This window comes from Cricetulus griseus, chromosome 6 (genome assembly GCF_003668045.3).
Source record: "Cricetulus griseus strain 17A/GY chromosome 6, alternate assembly CriGri-PICRH-1.0, whole genome shotgun sequence".
NCBI classification, from domain to species: domain Eukaryota; kingdom Metazoa; phylum Chordata; class Mammalia; order Rodentia; family Cricetidae; genus Cricetulus; species Cricetulus griseus.
Window position 1 is genome coordinate 138,014,943 of NC_048599.1, and position 17,074 is coordinate 138,032,016.

Sequence of the window (17,074 nt, forward strand, 5' to 3'; positions counted from 1 at the left end):
CCAAGCTCACCCCTAAGTGGCAGCTCTCAATGACAGCAGTTTCCCAGGCCAGATGCATCTATGCCAATACATACAATTTCAGCAACAAAAATTGCAAGTGTTTTACCAACCAAGCAACTGAACTATTTCCTGGGTCAAGAAGAGGGTCTTTAGATGAGCTCATCTGGGGTGAGTTTCACCCTAAATCCAATGTCCTTGAGGAGAGAAGACATTGGGGAGCCGTGGCCACAAGCCAGGGGACACTGGGAGCCACTAGGCCCTGAATAAGTAGGATGGGTCCTCTTCTAGGCCATCAGTGTACATATGGTCCTGGACACACTTGACTTCTGGCAAAGATCCTTTTCCCAAATGAAGTCACAGCTCAGGCCCTAGGGACTAGGATGTGGGAGAGGCTTTTGGAAGGCAGCCACTGGATCATTCCATCTGCTTAAGGGCTGGGGGTATGGCTCAGGAACAGAACACTTGTCTAGCATTCACAGGATCCAGGATTCCATCTTCAGTACCACACATGTACATATGTAAACACACAAACGCATACATGTGCATGCATGAGCACGTACACACAAACATACATATCCAAACACATACCCACACAAATCACATAGCTCAAATGGCAGTGCTGAGATGAACCAGATACTGATGAAGGCTCAGTGCAGACAGGAAATAACGAAGGGCAAGCACGTAGCACACTCAGGCACATGACGTGCAGTAGGTACCTGTGCAAAGGCCCTGCTGATGTGGACATGCCACACCTAGACCATAGTTCACATGTCAGTCATGATGTTGCAGTGTCACCCACCATTCTGCTGAAGGGGGCTGGCGGCCTGAAAGCACAAGCTCTTGGAGTCTGAGGAGTTTATTTCCTGGAGTTTCTCCTTGTCATTAGCTGTCTTGGCAGTCAATTCTTGGGGTAGGGAGGGATTCTGCCTGTTTCAACCAAATTCCTTCCCAATATACGTAGCAATATTATCAATGTACACAGCATTTAGTTGAACCATGCAGTTGTCATAGCAACTACAACTTAAGTACAACGGCACAGATGAGTCACTTCCGCAACCTGGCTGCCGTCTTCAAAGGTCTGGGGACTTCGGACAGTGGCTGTAAAGCTTGAACAGGAGCAGCTCAGACAATTGGCTGGGGAAAGGAGAAGCCTGATTCCAAATCGGTTTGTCTTGTCATCAAGTGGAGGCTCTTGGAGATTAGTCATTTCCTAGTTTTGGGAGCAAGTGTTTTCATTTTTGTGGAGGAAGTTGGAGGCTCACCGGTTAGGAAATCCACAACAGGTCACTGCAGAGTCAGGCCTGGAGTGCAGCGTGCAGTGGCTCACACCTAATGCCAGTGCTTGGGAAGCAGAGGCAGGAGGATCAGGAGTAATGTACAGCCTTAGCTACATCCTGAATTTGAGGCCAGACTCAGTCATGTGAAAACGTGTTTCAGATCCCCACCTCCCCAAAAGGTTATTCCCACATCTTGATGAACTCAGGAAGAGATAAACAAATGCCAAGGAGATGTATTTTGTTTGTCTCCAAGACAAGGTTTCATTTTAGATAAAGATTTATTTTGATTTTATGGGTATGGGTGCTTTACCTGCTTGTAATGTAAACGTGCCGTGTGTAGTGCCATCCGAGGTCAGAGGAAGGTGCTGGATGCCTTGGTGCTGGAGTAACAGATGGTTGTGAGCCACCATGTGGGTTCTGGGAAGCAAACCCAGGTTCTCTGGAAGGGCAGCAAGTGCTTTTGAATGCTGAGCCACCTCTTCAGCCCCAAGGTCTCATTTTCAGCCCAGGTGGCCTTGGACTTCCAGCTTATGTGCCACCATGCTTGGCCAAATGCTATGTGTCTGTCCAACACCAGTGAAAGAGAAAAATCCATATAAACAGATGTTTCCAAATGTTTCCCTCGCTCAAAGTCCTGCTCTGGTGTGAAAGTCAGCAAGAGTGGCCATTTCTCAAAAAAAAAAAAAAAATCAAACAGGATTACCAACTTATATTACAAGTTATAGTTCTGGGTATAGAATGAGAAGAACACAGCTGGCTATGGTGGCGCACACCTTTTAACCCCAGCACTCGGGAGGCAGAGGCAGGCAGATCTATGAGTTCAAGGCCAGCCTGGTCTATAGAGCGAGTTCCAGGACAGCCAGGACTACACAGAAAAACCCTGTTTTGAGACACCTGCCCTGCAAAAAAAAAAGCACTTATTGCTCTTTAGGAGGACCTGGGTTTGATTCCCAGCACCCTTATAGTGGTTCACAACCATCTGAAACTCCAGTTCCAGGGGATCTGTTACCTTCTTCTGATATCTGTGGAAATCAATCGTGCGTGCATGCAGACAAAACTCACATATGAAATAAATGAGTTTATACTTTTTTAAAAAAGGAAATTCTGACACATGCTACAACATAAACTCCAGGGATAGGGTTCTCTGTAGAAGAACCAGAGAGATGGCTCAGAGGTTAAGAGCAGTGGCTGTTTTTCCAGAGGTCCTGAGATCAATTCCCAGCACCCACATGGTGGCTCACAACCATCTGTAATGAGATCTGGTGCCCTCTGCTGGCCTTTAAAAAACAAAGCAAACAAACAAACAAAAAACCAGTGCTGGGGCTGGAGTTATGGCTCAGCGGTTAAGAGCACTGACTGTTCTTCCAGAAGTCCTGAGTTCAATTCCCAGCAACCACATGGTGGCTCACAACCACTTTGAATGAGATCTGGTGCCCTCTGCTGGCATGCAGGCAGAAGACTGTATACATAATAAAAAAATAAAATCTTTAAAAAACAAACAAACAAACAAACCAGTGCTGTAGGCTCTACTTCTGTGAGGTCCTTAGAGGTATCAGCAACAGAGAGAAAGTAGAAGGGTGGCTGTCAGGGACTGGGGAGAGGTGGCAAGGGAAAGGTTTCAGTGGGAGATGAGAATGTGGTGATCACCTGTGGTTGGTCACTACAGGAATGCGGCCTGCTGTTTTTACTTATCACAATAGGAAAAGTAAAGGAAAACAGAACTGATTGTATTTAAAAACCATATCGTGTGATCAGCAATTTCCAGCAGGTGTCCAGTGGATACCATGTGAGAAGGTAAACAAAGGGCAAGGAATAAGGAATTCCCATGGCCATTGTGTCACTTCTGAAACCTTTATCACTTACAGAAGGAAGCACAGTGGCTTTGTGGTTGGGACACCTGACAGCCCTTCCCCAAGGGACTAAGGTAGTGTGCCCAAACCAGATGGCTCCACTCTGTGCATTGATTACTCTCTCCTTCCCCTCTCAGATCTTACGTAGCATAGGCTGCCTTTGAACTCCCCTTGTGGTTGAAGATGCCCTTGAACTCCTGATCCTACTGCCTCTACCTCTGGGATATTGAGATTACAGGTGTGTACCACAAAGCTCATTTTATGTGGTGCTGGGATGGAACTCAGGCTGTGTGCCAGGTAAGCACTCTGCCCACTGAAATGACATTCCCAGTCCTTGAGGGCTCACTCCATATTCTCAACTTTTTGCCAGATAGGCACACTTGTAGCCCAGTGTAGACATGTCTAGAATCCCAGAAATTGGGAGGTGGAGGCAGAATGATCAGGAGTTCAAGTTCATCCTTGGCTACATAGGAAGTTTAAGGCCAGCCTGAGCTACATAAGATCCTGTATCACAACAACAATGACGACGACAACAATACTATAGTAAAAGACACTTGATATTGCATCCAAGTCTATCTGATCACCACTTAAAAGCCGATTCCCAGGAGCCAAAAGTTGGTGGGCAAAGGATAGTTTACACAAGGACTGGCACCCTGAGAGACTGGAAAGCAATCCTCCTTCAATGTCAGGATGGGGCATTGGAGAGATGGCTCAGTGGTTAAGGGCACTAGTTCTTGCAGAGGGCAAGTACACATGTGGCAATTCACAGCCATCCATAACTTTAGTTTCAGAGGGTCCAATGCCTTCTTCTGACCCCTAGGGCACCAGGCACACTCTCGGTGCACATAAATGCAGGCAAAACTCTCAGATGCATGAAATAAAAATAAAATAAAACCAATGGAGAGGGGAAAACACATAACGAAGACCTTTGGCTTCCACACATACACATATATGCATGCATACATGAACATATGTACCTGCATGTCATAGACATTACAGATGGTCATTGTACCCCAGACCAGACTGAGAAATAAAAATAGTTACCCCATGACACAAGTCCATGTCACCAAGCTTAATGTTTTATTTTAAAAAGATGTATTTATTTATGTGTGTGTGGGTCATGCATCTTTGTGTGCGCATGGAGCTCAGACGTGGGTGTTGGATGCTTTCTCCTATCACTCTCCATCTTTTCCTTTGAGGCAGGGCTCTCTCCTGGAACCCAGGGCTGTGTTTTTTCAGCTAGACTGGAAGCCAGCAAGTTCCCAGCAACCATCCTGGATCTGCTCCCTTCAAGCTGGGGTTACAGGTATGAGCAAGATGCCTGAATTGCTACATGGGTACTGGGATTTGAACTTCAATCTTTATGATGTTACAGTGTGTTACAGTGTTTTAGCTGCTGAGCCATTTCTCCAGCCTCCCTGTTACCAAGCTTAAATTACACTGTTTATCTGGCCTAAGAAATCAAGATTAGTGGCATAATAGACTTCCTAAACAGGTGGCATATAATTGGTGCAATAATGAAACAATCCCTGTTTCACTTCTTTCTCCTTCCTCCCCTTCTTTCCTTCCTTGATACAGGGTCTCCCTTTGTATCTGGCTAGTCTGGAACTTGAAACATAGTCTTGAATTTACTTTGATCCTTGTTTCTTCTTCTTGTGTTCTGGGATACAGACCTGGTGTTATTTTTTCTTATTTTGTGACCTGCTCTTGGCTCCAGCTTTCTTCAGCCTTTCTAGGCTATAAATCCAACCCCTTCAGCAGGGCTCATGGGACACTTGCTCCACTTTATGAAAAGAAAATTGGCCTGGTCCAGTAATTGCGAAGTAATTACAATCCTTAAACTAAAGCTGTCTTTTAACACCATTTTGCATAGGATGTATATGGGAAGAACTGGAGCACATGGGAAGGCCTTCAGCCTCCGTATTCCCTTGAATGCAAACGACAATGCCATAGAAGCCCCACCAAAGGTGTGGATGAGGATTCAGGGCAGCTGGTGCGCATGGGGGATGGTGCAGCGGGCATTCTGGATATCGTCTGTTAAGTTCAACAAACCTTTACCCCGGGATCAGCTGCTGCCTCCCTAACACCCTAAATAGGAATCACATGACAGGGCGCGTCTGTCGGTGCGTAGAAATCAAAGACTGGCTCTCAGGAGCAGTTGCTGACCGCTGGGGCTGTGGGTCCTTCCCCACGCCTCGGTGCAGCCATGGCTGCAGACGCTCGGTGCCATACAGCGGCCGTGGCCTCACTACTGATCTCACGTGCAAACACGGGAGGGCTGGGGACAGATCCCTCGTCTTTTACCCTTGAAAAGGTGTAAGAAAAGCGCAAGCGCAGGCCGGGGCCCCTCAGGTCTTCGGCGCCAGCCCTCCCCCTGCGCTCCAATCTCTGTCCGGGTCGCCTTAGCTGGTCGCGGAGCCTGCAGGGGCGAGGTCCCCCCTGCAGGAGGGCGAGACTGGACCAGGGGCCTTGCGCCGGTCCCCCGCGCGCGTGCACGCCCTTCCCAATTGCCTCCGCGCGCGCGCGTGCACGCCCCCTCCCATCCGTTTCCCCGCGCATGCACGCCCTTCCTCTCTGCTGTCTCCCCGCGTGCGCGTCGCGGTCGGCCGTCAGAAAGGCGCGCGCCTCGCTTTTAACGCGGGCCGAAGGCGCGCGGCCCGTATGGCGTGCGAGCGGCGGCCGCTGCGGGCCTGGCCGGGCCTGGGCTGAGGCCGAGCCAGCCGCGGGGTTCCACAGCCCCGGACGGCGCCCACCATGCGGCGGCTGCGGCGCCTGGTGCACCTGGTGCTCCTCTGTCCCTTCTCCAAGGGCCTGCAGGTAAGCGGCGGCAGGCCAGGTGCAGCCACACGGGGAGGGGCTGGGTGTGGGATAGCGTGGGTCGGTGGGCGTGTTGTGCCCGAAGCCCCTCCTTCGTTACTTCGATATTAGGCTGGTTTTTCTGGGGTAGCAAACTTGGGACATCCTCTGGCTATCTGGAACCAGGAACTGTGATGACCTTGGGCCAGTGAGGGCCAGCTTCTATCTGCAGAAGAGACCCCCCCGCCCCCCCTCCCTGCTTATGCTTTGGGGTGATGGGGTCAGGCCTCTGGACTCCAGCCTCTGCTTGCCAGGGTCCTCAGAACCTGCAAGAAGGAACCAGCACTTGTCAGCCCTGCCCAGGTCTCCCTGGCCTCTCTGCAGGGCCGACCTGAGGATGCTGCACCTTTGGCCCGGGGCCTGCCCTGCGTTAGATGGTTTTAGATAAAGGATGAAGACTGAAGCCTACTGGATGTAGAGATCTTCCAGGCTCCGATGCCCTTGTCTGCTCTCCTTTCCCAGGGGCCTTAGCTTGCACTATGGTCCATGCTCAGCCCCAGGTTGGGTGTGAGTTGAGGTTTTTGGGGGAACTTACTTGTGCCAGGAGATGGGGGTGTATCCATTCCCCTAGTTCTGAAGGATAGGCCCTGACTCAGCAGTGACAGGGGTTTGGCCTGGCTCATGGAGAGTACTGGCTGAGCCTCACCGGCCCTGAGCCTGTTTCAGGAAACTGAGGAAACACCAGGGCGCCTGGCACATGGCGTGGGCTTCCTAGGCAGGGAGGCCACTGAGCAGTTACCATCCCTGTAATGACCCCCTCCACCTCCCAAGTGACTTCTCTGGTGCTGGACTATTCATCCCTGCAAAATATGGGCCCAAGGCTTGTCAGCCTGTTCATCACTGAGTAGCAGAAGACCATGTAAGCTTTGAGTAGCCACCATGGTGACACCTGCCCTGGGGTGCAGATATGCAATGATTCAAGGGCCCAGGGGAAGAGATGTGTCTAACAAAGGGCCAGGTAGACCATCAGAACTAACCTGGGTCATAGTAGCCAAAGTGCTTTGGTGGAGCCACCTGTGCCAAGGCCCGGTGTTCTGAGAGGGGCCTGCCTGGAGTGTGGACCCTGTCTTGGCAGACTTCTAGCAGGCTTCTGGTTCTATATTACTTGGTCCAGCCTGGGTCAGCTGCTAGCTCAGGTCCTAGCCCTTTGCTCTTGTGTAGCTTGAAGTCCTTTATCTTGCCTCACAGCAACAGTGTCCCCTGCTGTTTCTCAGTCTTCATGTTTCATTTTGAACAAATCTGAAAGAAACAGCTGATTGCCAGGACCAAATGGGCCCCAGGAGGAGAGGTCCATAGAGCCAGAAGAGGGACCATCTCCTGGAAGAACGTTAAGAAGGGCTGGGCATTGTTCTTGTGAAGGAGGTTCCTTTCTGTTCTGACCTGAGGGAGCTAGGGCAAGAGTATAGATTTGAGTTCAGCATGACTCTCAGATCCAAAAGTGGAATGCTGGCGGGTTCCATTCTCAGACTCTCTGGCAGCGGTAAACAGGAGGCCACAGAAAGCACTTGACATTAGTAGAAGCCCTCCTCTGGGGATGCTGCTCCACAAGTCTGGCCCTCTCACTCTCCTTTGCCATTAAGCTTCAGATTGGGACATTTAACCATATGTGGCACAGGCTGTCTGCAAGAGACTGCCATTTCTCAAGTTGGGCACTGGGGAGGATGGTGGCATCTAGCTGTCTCTGGCTGTCAACTTTGGACACTGTTTGGAGTACTTAGTGGGAGCCAGTGTCCTGAGCACCTAGACCAGACCTCTTCTCACCCTCTAGTGCTCTCACCTGTCAGCTGGGAAAATGAGGACAGAGGAGTGAGGACCACAGAAGTGAAGGTCTTAGGCCCACCCTTGTTTTGGGTTGTAGACTCTCTGCCTGTTTTTGTTTTTGTTTTCTGGTTCCATCTTAAAACATTTTTTAAGACTTAGTTTATGTGAATGAATATTTTGCCTGCATGTATATTGTGATTCATGTGTGCCAGAGGAGGTCAGAAGGAGGCAATGGACCCTGTGGAACTGGAGTTGCAGATGGTTGTGAGTGGGTGCTGGGAACCGAGCTGGTTTCTTCTGAAGCAGAAATGTGTCCACTACACACACAGCTTTTTTTGTTTGTTTGTATGTTTGTTTTGTTGTTTTTGTTTTTCAAGGCAGGGTTTCTCTGTGTAGTTTTGGAGGCTGTCCTGGAACTAGCTCTTGTAGACCAGGCTGGTGTCGAACTCACAGAGATCCACCCACCTCTGCCTCCCCAGCACTGGGATTAAAGGTGTGCGCCACAACCACCTGGCCACACACAGCTTTTAAAAAGAAATTGTGGCAAAATACACAGCATGATGGGTGGTTTAATCCCAGCACTTAGGAAGCAGAGGAGGGGGATCTCTGTGAGTTCTAGGCCATCCTGGTCTACAGAGTGAGTTCCACGACAGCCAGAGCTGTTACACAGAGAAACCCTGTCTCAACAAACAAATAACCACTCACCAAACCAAACCAAACCAAACCAACAACCCTCCCCTCCAAAACACAAAAACCAAAAAGCCCACAGCATGAACTACACTATCCTGCCCACCTCTGCCCACAGCTGGTGTATGTGCATTGAGACCAGCTGTGGAGCCACTGGCATGGCCCGTCCCCAGAGAGCTCACCTTCTCACCCGCACTCTGTGTTCCCAGCCTACCCTGTCCTGACACTCACCTTCTTCTGTTTGCCTCTATGCATTTGATGTCTCCGGGGACTCCATTGGAGTCCCACAGGAGGTGCCCTTCTGTGGCATCCATCTGGGTAGTGGCAGGTACCAGGCTACTTCCTGCTAAGGCTGACTGGTGTTTCTACCTTGTGGATGGATACTGGCTGTCCACTCTTGCTGTTGTTGATACTGCTATTGTGCCTGTGTGTGCATGACCCCATCCATGTCTTCTCACTGCTTCCCAGGGTGTAAGAGAGTTGGCTGTTTGACCCTTGCTCTCCATGACCCCTTTCCTGCTAGTTTTGACTCAAGGGGACCAGTGGGAAAAATGAGGGCCACACCCCTGGGGTGGTTTAACTAGCCCCAGGCCGATGGCTCAGCTCACCTTATTTGGAGGCAGGAATGTTAGGAAAGGAGAGCATTTTAAGGGAGTGGGCTGTGAAAAGATCTTTATTCAGCTATATCTTTTCGTCATTTTGAAAGGTCTAGTTGTCTCGGATGGAGGGCCCCTGGCTGCAGACCCTGGCATACGCCTGATAATGGCGGGGTACTGAGCTAGGTGCTTCTCAGCACTGGAGGTGGTGGGCGCCTGCTGGGTTGGAAGGTCCAAAGAAGTGGAAACTGTCCTTGGTTATGGGCACAGCAGGGCTGCACATGGGCACCTCCTCATCTGCTCCCTTCCTCAGCAGGGCCGGCTCCCAGGTGTCAGGGTCAAGTATGTCTTGCTAGTCTGGCTGGGCATCGTCGTGGGCAGCTGGATGGTCTATGTGCACTACTCGTCCTATTCGGAGCTCTGCCGTGGTCACGTCTGCCAGGTGGTGATCGTAAGTCTGCCTGGACCCAGGGACCTGACCCCTGTGGGGATCTTAGAGATTTGATGGGAGGTGGGCTTGGAATTGGGGGAGTAGAGGGCTGGGGTGATCAGGGGGAGGAGGCAGGGAAATTGTAGCTGCTGCATGTGCTTGGGGTGGACTTAAATGTTGAAACATGGGCTGTTTAGCAGGGAGACAGGAATAGCCTGGAGAGGGCTGCCCTGACCAGTTCTGAAAGCAGGCCATGGGGTGGAGTCTTTTATGCCTTTCTCTCCAGGGAGCCATTGCTGCTGCTGAGTGAGGGTGTCCTTGAGAGAGCATGCTTGCATGCCAGTGCCTGTGTGAGTGTGCCCATGAGCCTCATGAAGCTGGTACCTCAGTTCTCCATTCCTTGTGACTGGTGACCGGGACATATTATCCCCAGACAGGGGACATTGCCTTTTTTCCAGAGGAGATCCTTCTCACCCCTGTCTCAGGTGCTAGCCAGACTCTCAGCAAGGAGGGAGCTACTCAGTGGATCCTTACCCTGCCCACTCTGCAGATGGAGAAACTGAGGCTTGGAGACCCAGGGACAGCAGGAGTCCTGGGGATGGCTGAATATACTGCCCACCTTAGTTTCTTTTTTTTAATTCTTTTTTTTTTTTAAAAAAGTACATTTAAGCCGGGCGGTGGTGGTGCACGCCTTTAATCCCAGCACTTGGGAGGCAGAGGCAGGCGGATCTCTGTGAGTTCGAGACCAGTCTGGTCTACAAGAGCTAGTTCCAGGACAGCCTCCAAAGCCATAGAGAAACCCTGTCTCGAAAAACTAAAAAAAAAAAAAAAAAGTACATTTATTTGTATATGTGTATATATATATGTATGTGCACACATGTGCCATGGCCTGTGTGGAAGTCAGAAGACAACTTGTGGAAGTTGGTTCTCTCCTTCCATTTTTACCATTCTGGGGTTTGAACTCAGGCCATGAGACTCTGTAGCAAGCTCCTTAACCTGCTGATCCAGCTTGCTGGGTCCTAACCTTGGTTTCTGTGGAATTTCCTCCCAGCATTCTCAGCATTCTGTGGAATGCTGAGCAGGGCCATCTACTGTGAGCAGCATGGCCTCTGGCTCCTGCAAAGCCCTCCGACCCCCTCCTGAGGAAGTCTTGTAACTGTGTTGGTGGGCTATCAGCACAGAGTCCTGTGGTGAAGGGCTTGCTTCCAGGTGGGATGACAGGCACAGCTTTACTGTTCATCTCTATCGGATGAGGCTGCTTCATGTGGCCACAGGACACACTGTCTTTGTGGCTCACATGGATGAGACAGTGCTTTAGATTGGCTCAGCTTCTTGGATGGTGGGGTGTTGGGTATCTCCCTTCCCCCATTTCCTCCAAGCCTGGCTCTAACCAGCGCCGGGCTCCATGGCAACCAGTGATGTATATCCAGGAATTTACCCAAGTGAGAGCCAGTAGGCCCTTTACCCCCAGACTAGGGGCTGGGTAGTGCTGATTTAATCTGTGCTGAGAGGCTCTCTAGCTAATGAGGCGGCCTGGGGGCAAGCCTGGCAGGAAGTAAGGTCCTGGGGCCCCAGGATGCCATTTCTTTAGGGATGGTGACAAATTGCATGACAGTGACTAGTAACTGAAGTACTGGAGCATTTGAAGTACTGGGTCTTGTTCACCCTCTCTTTCCTCCAGCAGCACCTCTTATGGGTTGGTGGCTGAGTCCAGCTGGATCCTGAGGTAGACGTCAAGGAGAGGCCCTACCATTGGGCTGCTCCTGCCTCAGCCTACTGCAGTGGCAGGCTAAGCCAGACCAGAGATCACAGCAGATGGGAAGACGTTGGATGGGGAATGTGGACACCTGCTCAGGAGTGTCCCGAGCTGCCTTGAAAGTTCCCGGCCATGCTGGGTTCCAGAGCTTGGACAGCCTCACCATAGGGAGATGAAAGGGTGGCCCAGGTGCCCAAGGGGTGCTGCTCACTAGAGACTTACCTGGGTAACACCAGAGGCCCCTTTCATCTCACCCTGGTCTAGGCTACTATCTGACTATAGCTCTGCTGCTGAGGCCCCAGCTGGGGCTGCAGTGGAAGCCTGCTGTGGGGACCTGCCTGTGGTCTGGGCCACCTCTGTGTATTCTAGTTGCAGTGCCTGGCATAGACTGGTGGCGCCCTTCTCTCAGGAGTCAAGTCAGCAAGAGGAGGGAACAGAGGGTTGCTCCAGGCTTATCCCTATGCCCATGCTGCTAGTGGCTTTTCTTTCCCTTCCTTCCTGGGGGTTCCTGGAGGGGTGTGGCTGGGCTGTAGATTCATAGGAAGTGGATAGGGCTGTGACCACCAAGTCCCATGGCCTGGGCCATACCCTGGTGCCTGTCTCCTCAGTGTGACCAGTACCGCAAGGGCATCATCTCCGGCTCTGTCTGCCAGGACCTGTGTGAGTTGCAGAAGGTAGAGTGGAGGACCTGCCTGTCTTCAGCCCCAGGCCAGCAGGTGTGCAGCTGGGCATGGTTGGCAGGCTGGGTACAGGTGGCTACTGCTGGTGGCAAGCTGGACACCTATAGGGAACATACGTGTGGCCTTGTCTAGGTGTACAGTGGGCTCTGGCAAGACAAGGAGGTGACCATCAAATGTGGCATTGAGGAGGCCCTAAACTCCAAGGCCTGGCCAGATGCAGTCCCAGGGCGGGAGCTGGTGCTGTTTGACAAGCCCACCCGGGGCACCTCCATCAAGGAGTTCCGGGAGATGATCCTCAGCTTCCTCAAGGTTAGTCTGTTCTGCTAGGGGTGCTCAGACTTTCACTGTAGCCCACAGCTGGGTGTTTACAAAGACCTGGGTAGGACACAGACAAGGAAGCATCTTTCCAGGGCTTGTGGGAACAGACAGACTGGTGGAGTCTGAGGTGTGGTGAGGGCTCAGATTGAGACTGCACCCAGTGCGGGAAAAAGTAGGGACTGGTGGGAGATGGAAGCAGGGCTCAAGGGCCAAGTGATCAGTTCTTAATGGCTCAGGCCAATACTGTGGCTTCTACTGGCATCCCTCAGTGACAGACAGAAGGGATTTCGTGTGTGGTGCAGTGAGCAGGCCTTGTTGACTTCTAGTATCTAGAGACCAGGCCAGACCCACTCAGTGCTCTGCCAGCTGAGCGGTATGCACCAGGGTGTGCTTCTCTGCCTTCCTTTTGGTCCCACATGTCAGGCGAACCTAGGAGACCTGCCCTCCCTGCCAGCGCTGGTTGACCAGATCCTTTTCATGGCGGACTTCAACAAGGATAGCAGGGTGTCCCTGGCAGAGGCCAAGTCTGTGTGGGCCCTGCTGCAGCGCAACGAGTTCCTGCTGCTGCTGTCCCTTCAGGAGAAGGAGCATGCTTCCCGGCTGCTGGGCTACTGTGGGGACCTCTACCTCACTGAGGGTATTCCCCATGGCTCCTGGCATGGGGCAGTGCTGATGCCTGCTTTGCGCCCACTTCTGCCATCTGTGCTGCATAGGGCTCTCCAGCAGTGGTTTGGACCTGCATGGCCCTGGCGTGCCAAGATTGCTATTGGTCTGCTGGAGTTTGTAGAGGAGCTCTTCCATGGTTCCTATGGTACCTTCTACATGTGTGAGACCACATTGGCCAATATTGGATACACGGCTGCCTATGACTTCAAGATGGCAGACCTGCAGCAGGTGGCACCAGAGGCTACAGTGCGTCGCTTCCTTCAGGGCCGCCACTGTGAGCACAGTTCTGACTGCATCTATGGGCGAGATTGTAGGGCCCCATGTGACAGACTCATGAGACAGTGCAAGGGTGACCTCATTCAGCCCAACCTGGCCAAGGTGTGTGAACTGCTAAGGGATTACCTGCTGCCTGGTGCTCCTGCAGACCTCCGAGAGGAGCTGGGCAAACAGCTGCGCACATGCACTACACTGAGTGGACTGGCCAGCCAGGTGGAAGCCCACCATTCGTTGGTGCTTAGCCACCTCAAGACCTTACTCTGGAGGGAGATCTCCAATACCAACTACTCTTAATGCTGCAGGCTCCAGCCATTATAGTTCAGCTGTGGGTGGAGCACCCATCTGGGGAAGTAAGTCTCCCCTACCCCATTCTCCTCCCAACAACTGAGCAGAGGAGCCATTCCTCTCAACATGTGAATAAATGGCTTTTATGTGACACCTGGGTGTTTGGATCACTTGCTAAATATGAAGCAGCCTTCAGACAAGAGGTGTTGTCTGGGCACCAATGGAAAGCATGTGGCATGTGCTGTGGGCCTCAATGCACAGCTCTAAGGATCCAGCCTGTGAACTCTTGTGCGCTGGCATCTCTACCTCCAGCACTCACTCCACAAACCAATCTTGCCCTAGACTGCTGGTGGCACACAATGGCAGCCCCACTTCCGCTCAGCTTTGCAACAATGAGTAGGCGCAACATGTTATCTTTGTGCTTTACTTCTCAGAGCAGTCATATTCTCTCCTCCCATGTCATTAGTTTAGGGAAAATGCTTGCCTACAGTATGCCAGCCACAGTTCTAGCCCAAACCCCTAGTGCTATCATTCACTCTAACAAGTTTTATTTTCCAGGGGAGATGAGGGGAAACTCAATGGGCTATTCACCCTTAGATTGGAGAACGCTGATAGCAAAGACTACAAGCTTCAAGAATTAACAAGTTTATTTGTGTCACAGCACCTACAGTTACATAATTATCCCTTCTAAGGCAATGTGCAATGCAGTTGGTTAGAGGGCCCTCCACCCCTAGAGCCACTACATAGACCTCACTTCACCATCTTGAAGGAACAGCCCAAGCCAACACAGATGTGGTCCATAATTTAGGACGTGGACTGCCAGGATACAAGTGTGCCCAAAGCCTGTATGGGTGGTTGTGTAGGTCCTTGGTGAGGTTACAGAGGCCACATCTGAGGCCCATGGCCTATAATTATATCTGCACCTGTCCTGATCAGCCATGTGACCAAGAGGTAGGCCTTATTCTTCCTGGCTTCTGGATCTGAAAAATGAAAAAAGATGGATAGTACCTTCTATTTCCTGACCTCTCTGGATGACCTCCCCCTACTCCCAAGTTCTATCTTGCTAAAATGCCAACCATGCAACCCTTTGGCAAGCTCTTGAGTTCTCTTGACATTGGGGGGCCAAGAATAAAGCCACACCCCAGTACCACCTCACCATGGCTCTGCAAGATGTTAGGCTATAAACCATTCTTAGTGCTCACTGGCTTCTGAACACTGAGCGTAGAAATAGCCACTTGCTCTTTGCCCTGATGTCACAGGCACAGCTGAGTAGCTGTGCTATGCCTGTAGTGCTGACAGATGTAGACAGCATCTTCAGGGCAGCGGCGGCACACATTCCAGAGCATGCTCCAGTGGGTCCATCCCACACCTCTTACCTCAATTGGGCCACTGCAGGCGTCTGGCATAAAGTTCACACTATGAGCAGAGCTTAATCACCAGCTTTCCTGTACCGAAGAAAAAGTATCAGTGCAGCTCCCTCTAATCCACAGGCGTTGCACTTTTAATGCATCTCCACTCCTCTAAACATGGTCTACACACAGCAATGTACTTTTAACGTTTTTCTGACTAGTATGACAAGCAGGGAAGGACACCTTGGGGAAACTGGGCAAAGGGGTAGTTTATGCCTAGGGTGGGACAACCTAAGACCTCACCTTAGTTGACCTCATGGATTTTTTTGCAACTACAGGTATCTAAACTAGTGCACAATGGAGCCCCACATGAGGGCAGCCACCCCCATATTCTGAACTCATTCCCCTTAACCTGTGCAGCACGAGCCCACTACCAGGCACCATTCTTCCCATTGTCAGTGGTGCCAGGGATGGAGACCCAGGCCTGCACCTCAAGTGAGCACTTTACCACTGAGCTGTACCCTAGCCCTGCTACTTTGAAGTTGTGGAAAAGCGAGGGCTATAGAAAAGGTAGCCTGTCTTTCCGGCAGTAGCTAGCAACCAGTGCTGCAGGACAGCCAGTTTGAAATGCATTCCCTCACATCAAGATAGCCTGCCAACAACTTCAGATCATTAGGCAGTAACTCATTTCAAAGGATAGCTTTGATGCCACTATTGTTTCCACCCACTCTAGTTTATTGAGGCAGTCTCTTGTCCTACAGCCCAGGCTGGGCGAGCATCCAGGATTTCAGAAATATATGCCATAACGCTCTGCTTCCCAGGACCTTTCTAAGGTTACTGGCTTCATGATAGCCAACAAGTCAATTTATCTCATCTCTTCACTGACTGGCCCCTCTAATGGGTTTGTGCAGGGCCATCAAATTACCCAAACCAGTTAACAAGTAGGAAGGGCTGTCCCACCTCCAGCTTCGGAGTGTAAGGCTACTAATCATTCAAATGTTCACAGGTCAGAACACTGAGCGTAGACATAGCCTCTTTCCTCTCTGCCACCTACTGACGCACATGTGACACAGCAGCCACACCTGCAACGCCTCTAGGGGCAGGATGCTGATGAACCCAGTCCATCTGAATCTTTAGTAACTTTGGGTCAACTTACCTAAGGCCACACCATGTCCTCAGCTCCCTAATTTCCAGCAAACTCCCTAGAGGAAGAAAACAATCATTCCGCACACCATCTTGGCAAGATCACAGCGGGGCCTGCATCAGGCCTGTATTTTATTCCTATTCCAACGGGTCCACAACGGTTTGGTCTCCTTGCTAAGGCTTTCTGCAAATAAAACAAAAGCCGTAACCACTCTGCTCTTTCTCCTTTATTCAGTAGCCCTGCACTAAGCTGACAGGATACTGTCTCAGGTCGGCATCACCTCAAGTTGGCTATTCAGAACGGTTCTGAATAGCTGTCCTGCATCAGCAAGCAGCAAATGCAGACAGGCCCTTTCCCTAGTGTTCCTTTGGCCTAGGAAGGGGAGACTGGGGTCGAGCCCCACACAGGGATGAACACAGATGGATGCTTAGGAAGCTCCCTGCACTGTACTAGCCCGGACGCGGAGCCTCGGGTTTCCTTCCTGGCCCTGGGACGCATCCACCCAGCCCTCGGGCACATCATGAACTGCCTGCCCTTCCTCTTTCCACAAGGTTAGTTTGCTGCACGTATTAGGGCAACTGAACCCTTGGAGGAAAAGCACACGACATACTTTTTACGATCGATAGTACGAGACGCAGTCTTCCTGCCAGCAGGCCGAGAGCTATGGAGGGTGGTCCGCGGCGTCCCGGGTCAACCGCAGAGGACATGACGATACTAAGCTGCACGCTGCCATGGCCGCCGAGAGGCTGAGCAGGGGCCGCACCACGTCTCTTATAGTAGTGCCTACGGCAGCCCGCGAGGGACTTTCGCTGTCCTCTGGCTGCAGCGCCCTCTAGTGGACCCCCCGCTCCTCGCCAGCGTTCCTCGCAGCCCCAGCCCCTCAGAGGCTCTTGGGCAACTGGCCCTGCACGACCTATTAATACTAGATCTTGCTTCATCAAGTGGATCTCAGCGACTTATTTTGCTTGTTTCCAAGCTCGCAGGGCTTTTTCAAGCCACCCATGGAGTCCTGCACATTCTCAGAAAGCTCTCTGTTTTTTTTTGGGGGGGGGGAGAGCGGGGCGGAAGCCCTGCTTCCGATATTCTTGGTTATGCCAAGGCTTCCACACAAAGAGGAAGGGCCAGTTCTGACTAATCATTTAT

General features: G+C 51.5%; 1 protein-coding gene, 1 long non-coding RNA gene and 2 other non-coding genes across 5 annotated transcripts; 1 reads left to right on the forward strand and 3 right to left on the reverse strand.

Annotated features, from left to right (window-relative positions):
- The first annotated feature begins 5,881 nt into the window (after positions 1–5,881).
- Positions 5,882–13,564, forward strand: Dipk1b (divergent protein kinase domain 1B). Its single transcript, XM_027422978.2, has 5 exons — positions 5,882–5,944; positions 9,341–9,478; positions 11,822–11,929; positions 12,026–12,202; positions 12,635–13,564. Exons 1-5 carry the CDS (start codon positions 5,882–5,884, stop codon positions 13,445–13,447), a joined length of 1,299 nt encoding a protein of 432 aa, XP_027278779.1. The 3' UTR covers positions 13,448–13,564.
- Positions 13,565–14,067: 503 nt separating this feature from the next.
- On the reverse strand, positions 14,068–16,690 carry LOC103163726. 2 transcript variants are annotated; one of them, XR_004770548.1, is made up of 4 exons: positions 16,542–16,690; positions 15,944–15,989; positions 14,815–14,883; positions 14,068–14,418 (listed from the first exon to the last, which is right to left on the reverse strand). It is a non-coding gene; the product is annotated as an uncharacterized LOC103163726 (long non-coding RNA). The 2 variants fall into 2 exon arrangements; XR_003486709.2 differs by having other exon boundaries at positions 15,944–16,114.
- Positions 14,607–14,762, reverse strand: LOC113831654. The gene has a single exon (XR_003486734.1). It is a non-coding gene; the product is annotated as a small nucleolar RNA SNORA43 (small nucleolar RNA).
- LOC113831655 lies at positions 15,760–15,891 on the reverse strand. Its single transcript, XR_003486735.1, has one exon. It is a non-coding gene; the product is annotated as a small nucleolar RNA SNORA17 (small nucleolar RNA).
- Positions 16,691–17,074: the final 384 nt, after the last annotated feature.

Excerpts from the sequence above, each read along its gene's own strand:
- Dipk1b (XM_027422978.2), top strand. The coding sequence starts at position 5,882 with ATGCGGCGGCTGCGGCGCCTGGTGCACCTGGTGCTCCTCTGTCCCTTC. Across the intron at positions 9,479-11,821 it reads ACGTCTGCCAGGTGGTGATC|TGTGACCAGTACCGCAAGGG; the intron begins GTAAGTCTGCCT and ends CTGTCTCCTCAG. Across the intron at positions 11,930-12,025 it reads CTTCAGCCCCAGGCCAGCAG|GTGTACAGTGGGCTCTGGCA; the intron begins GTGTGCAGCTGG and ends GGCCTTGTCTAG.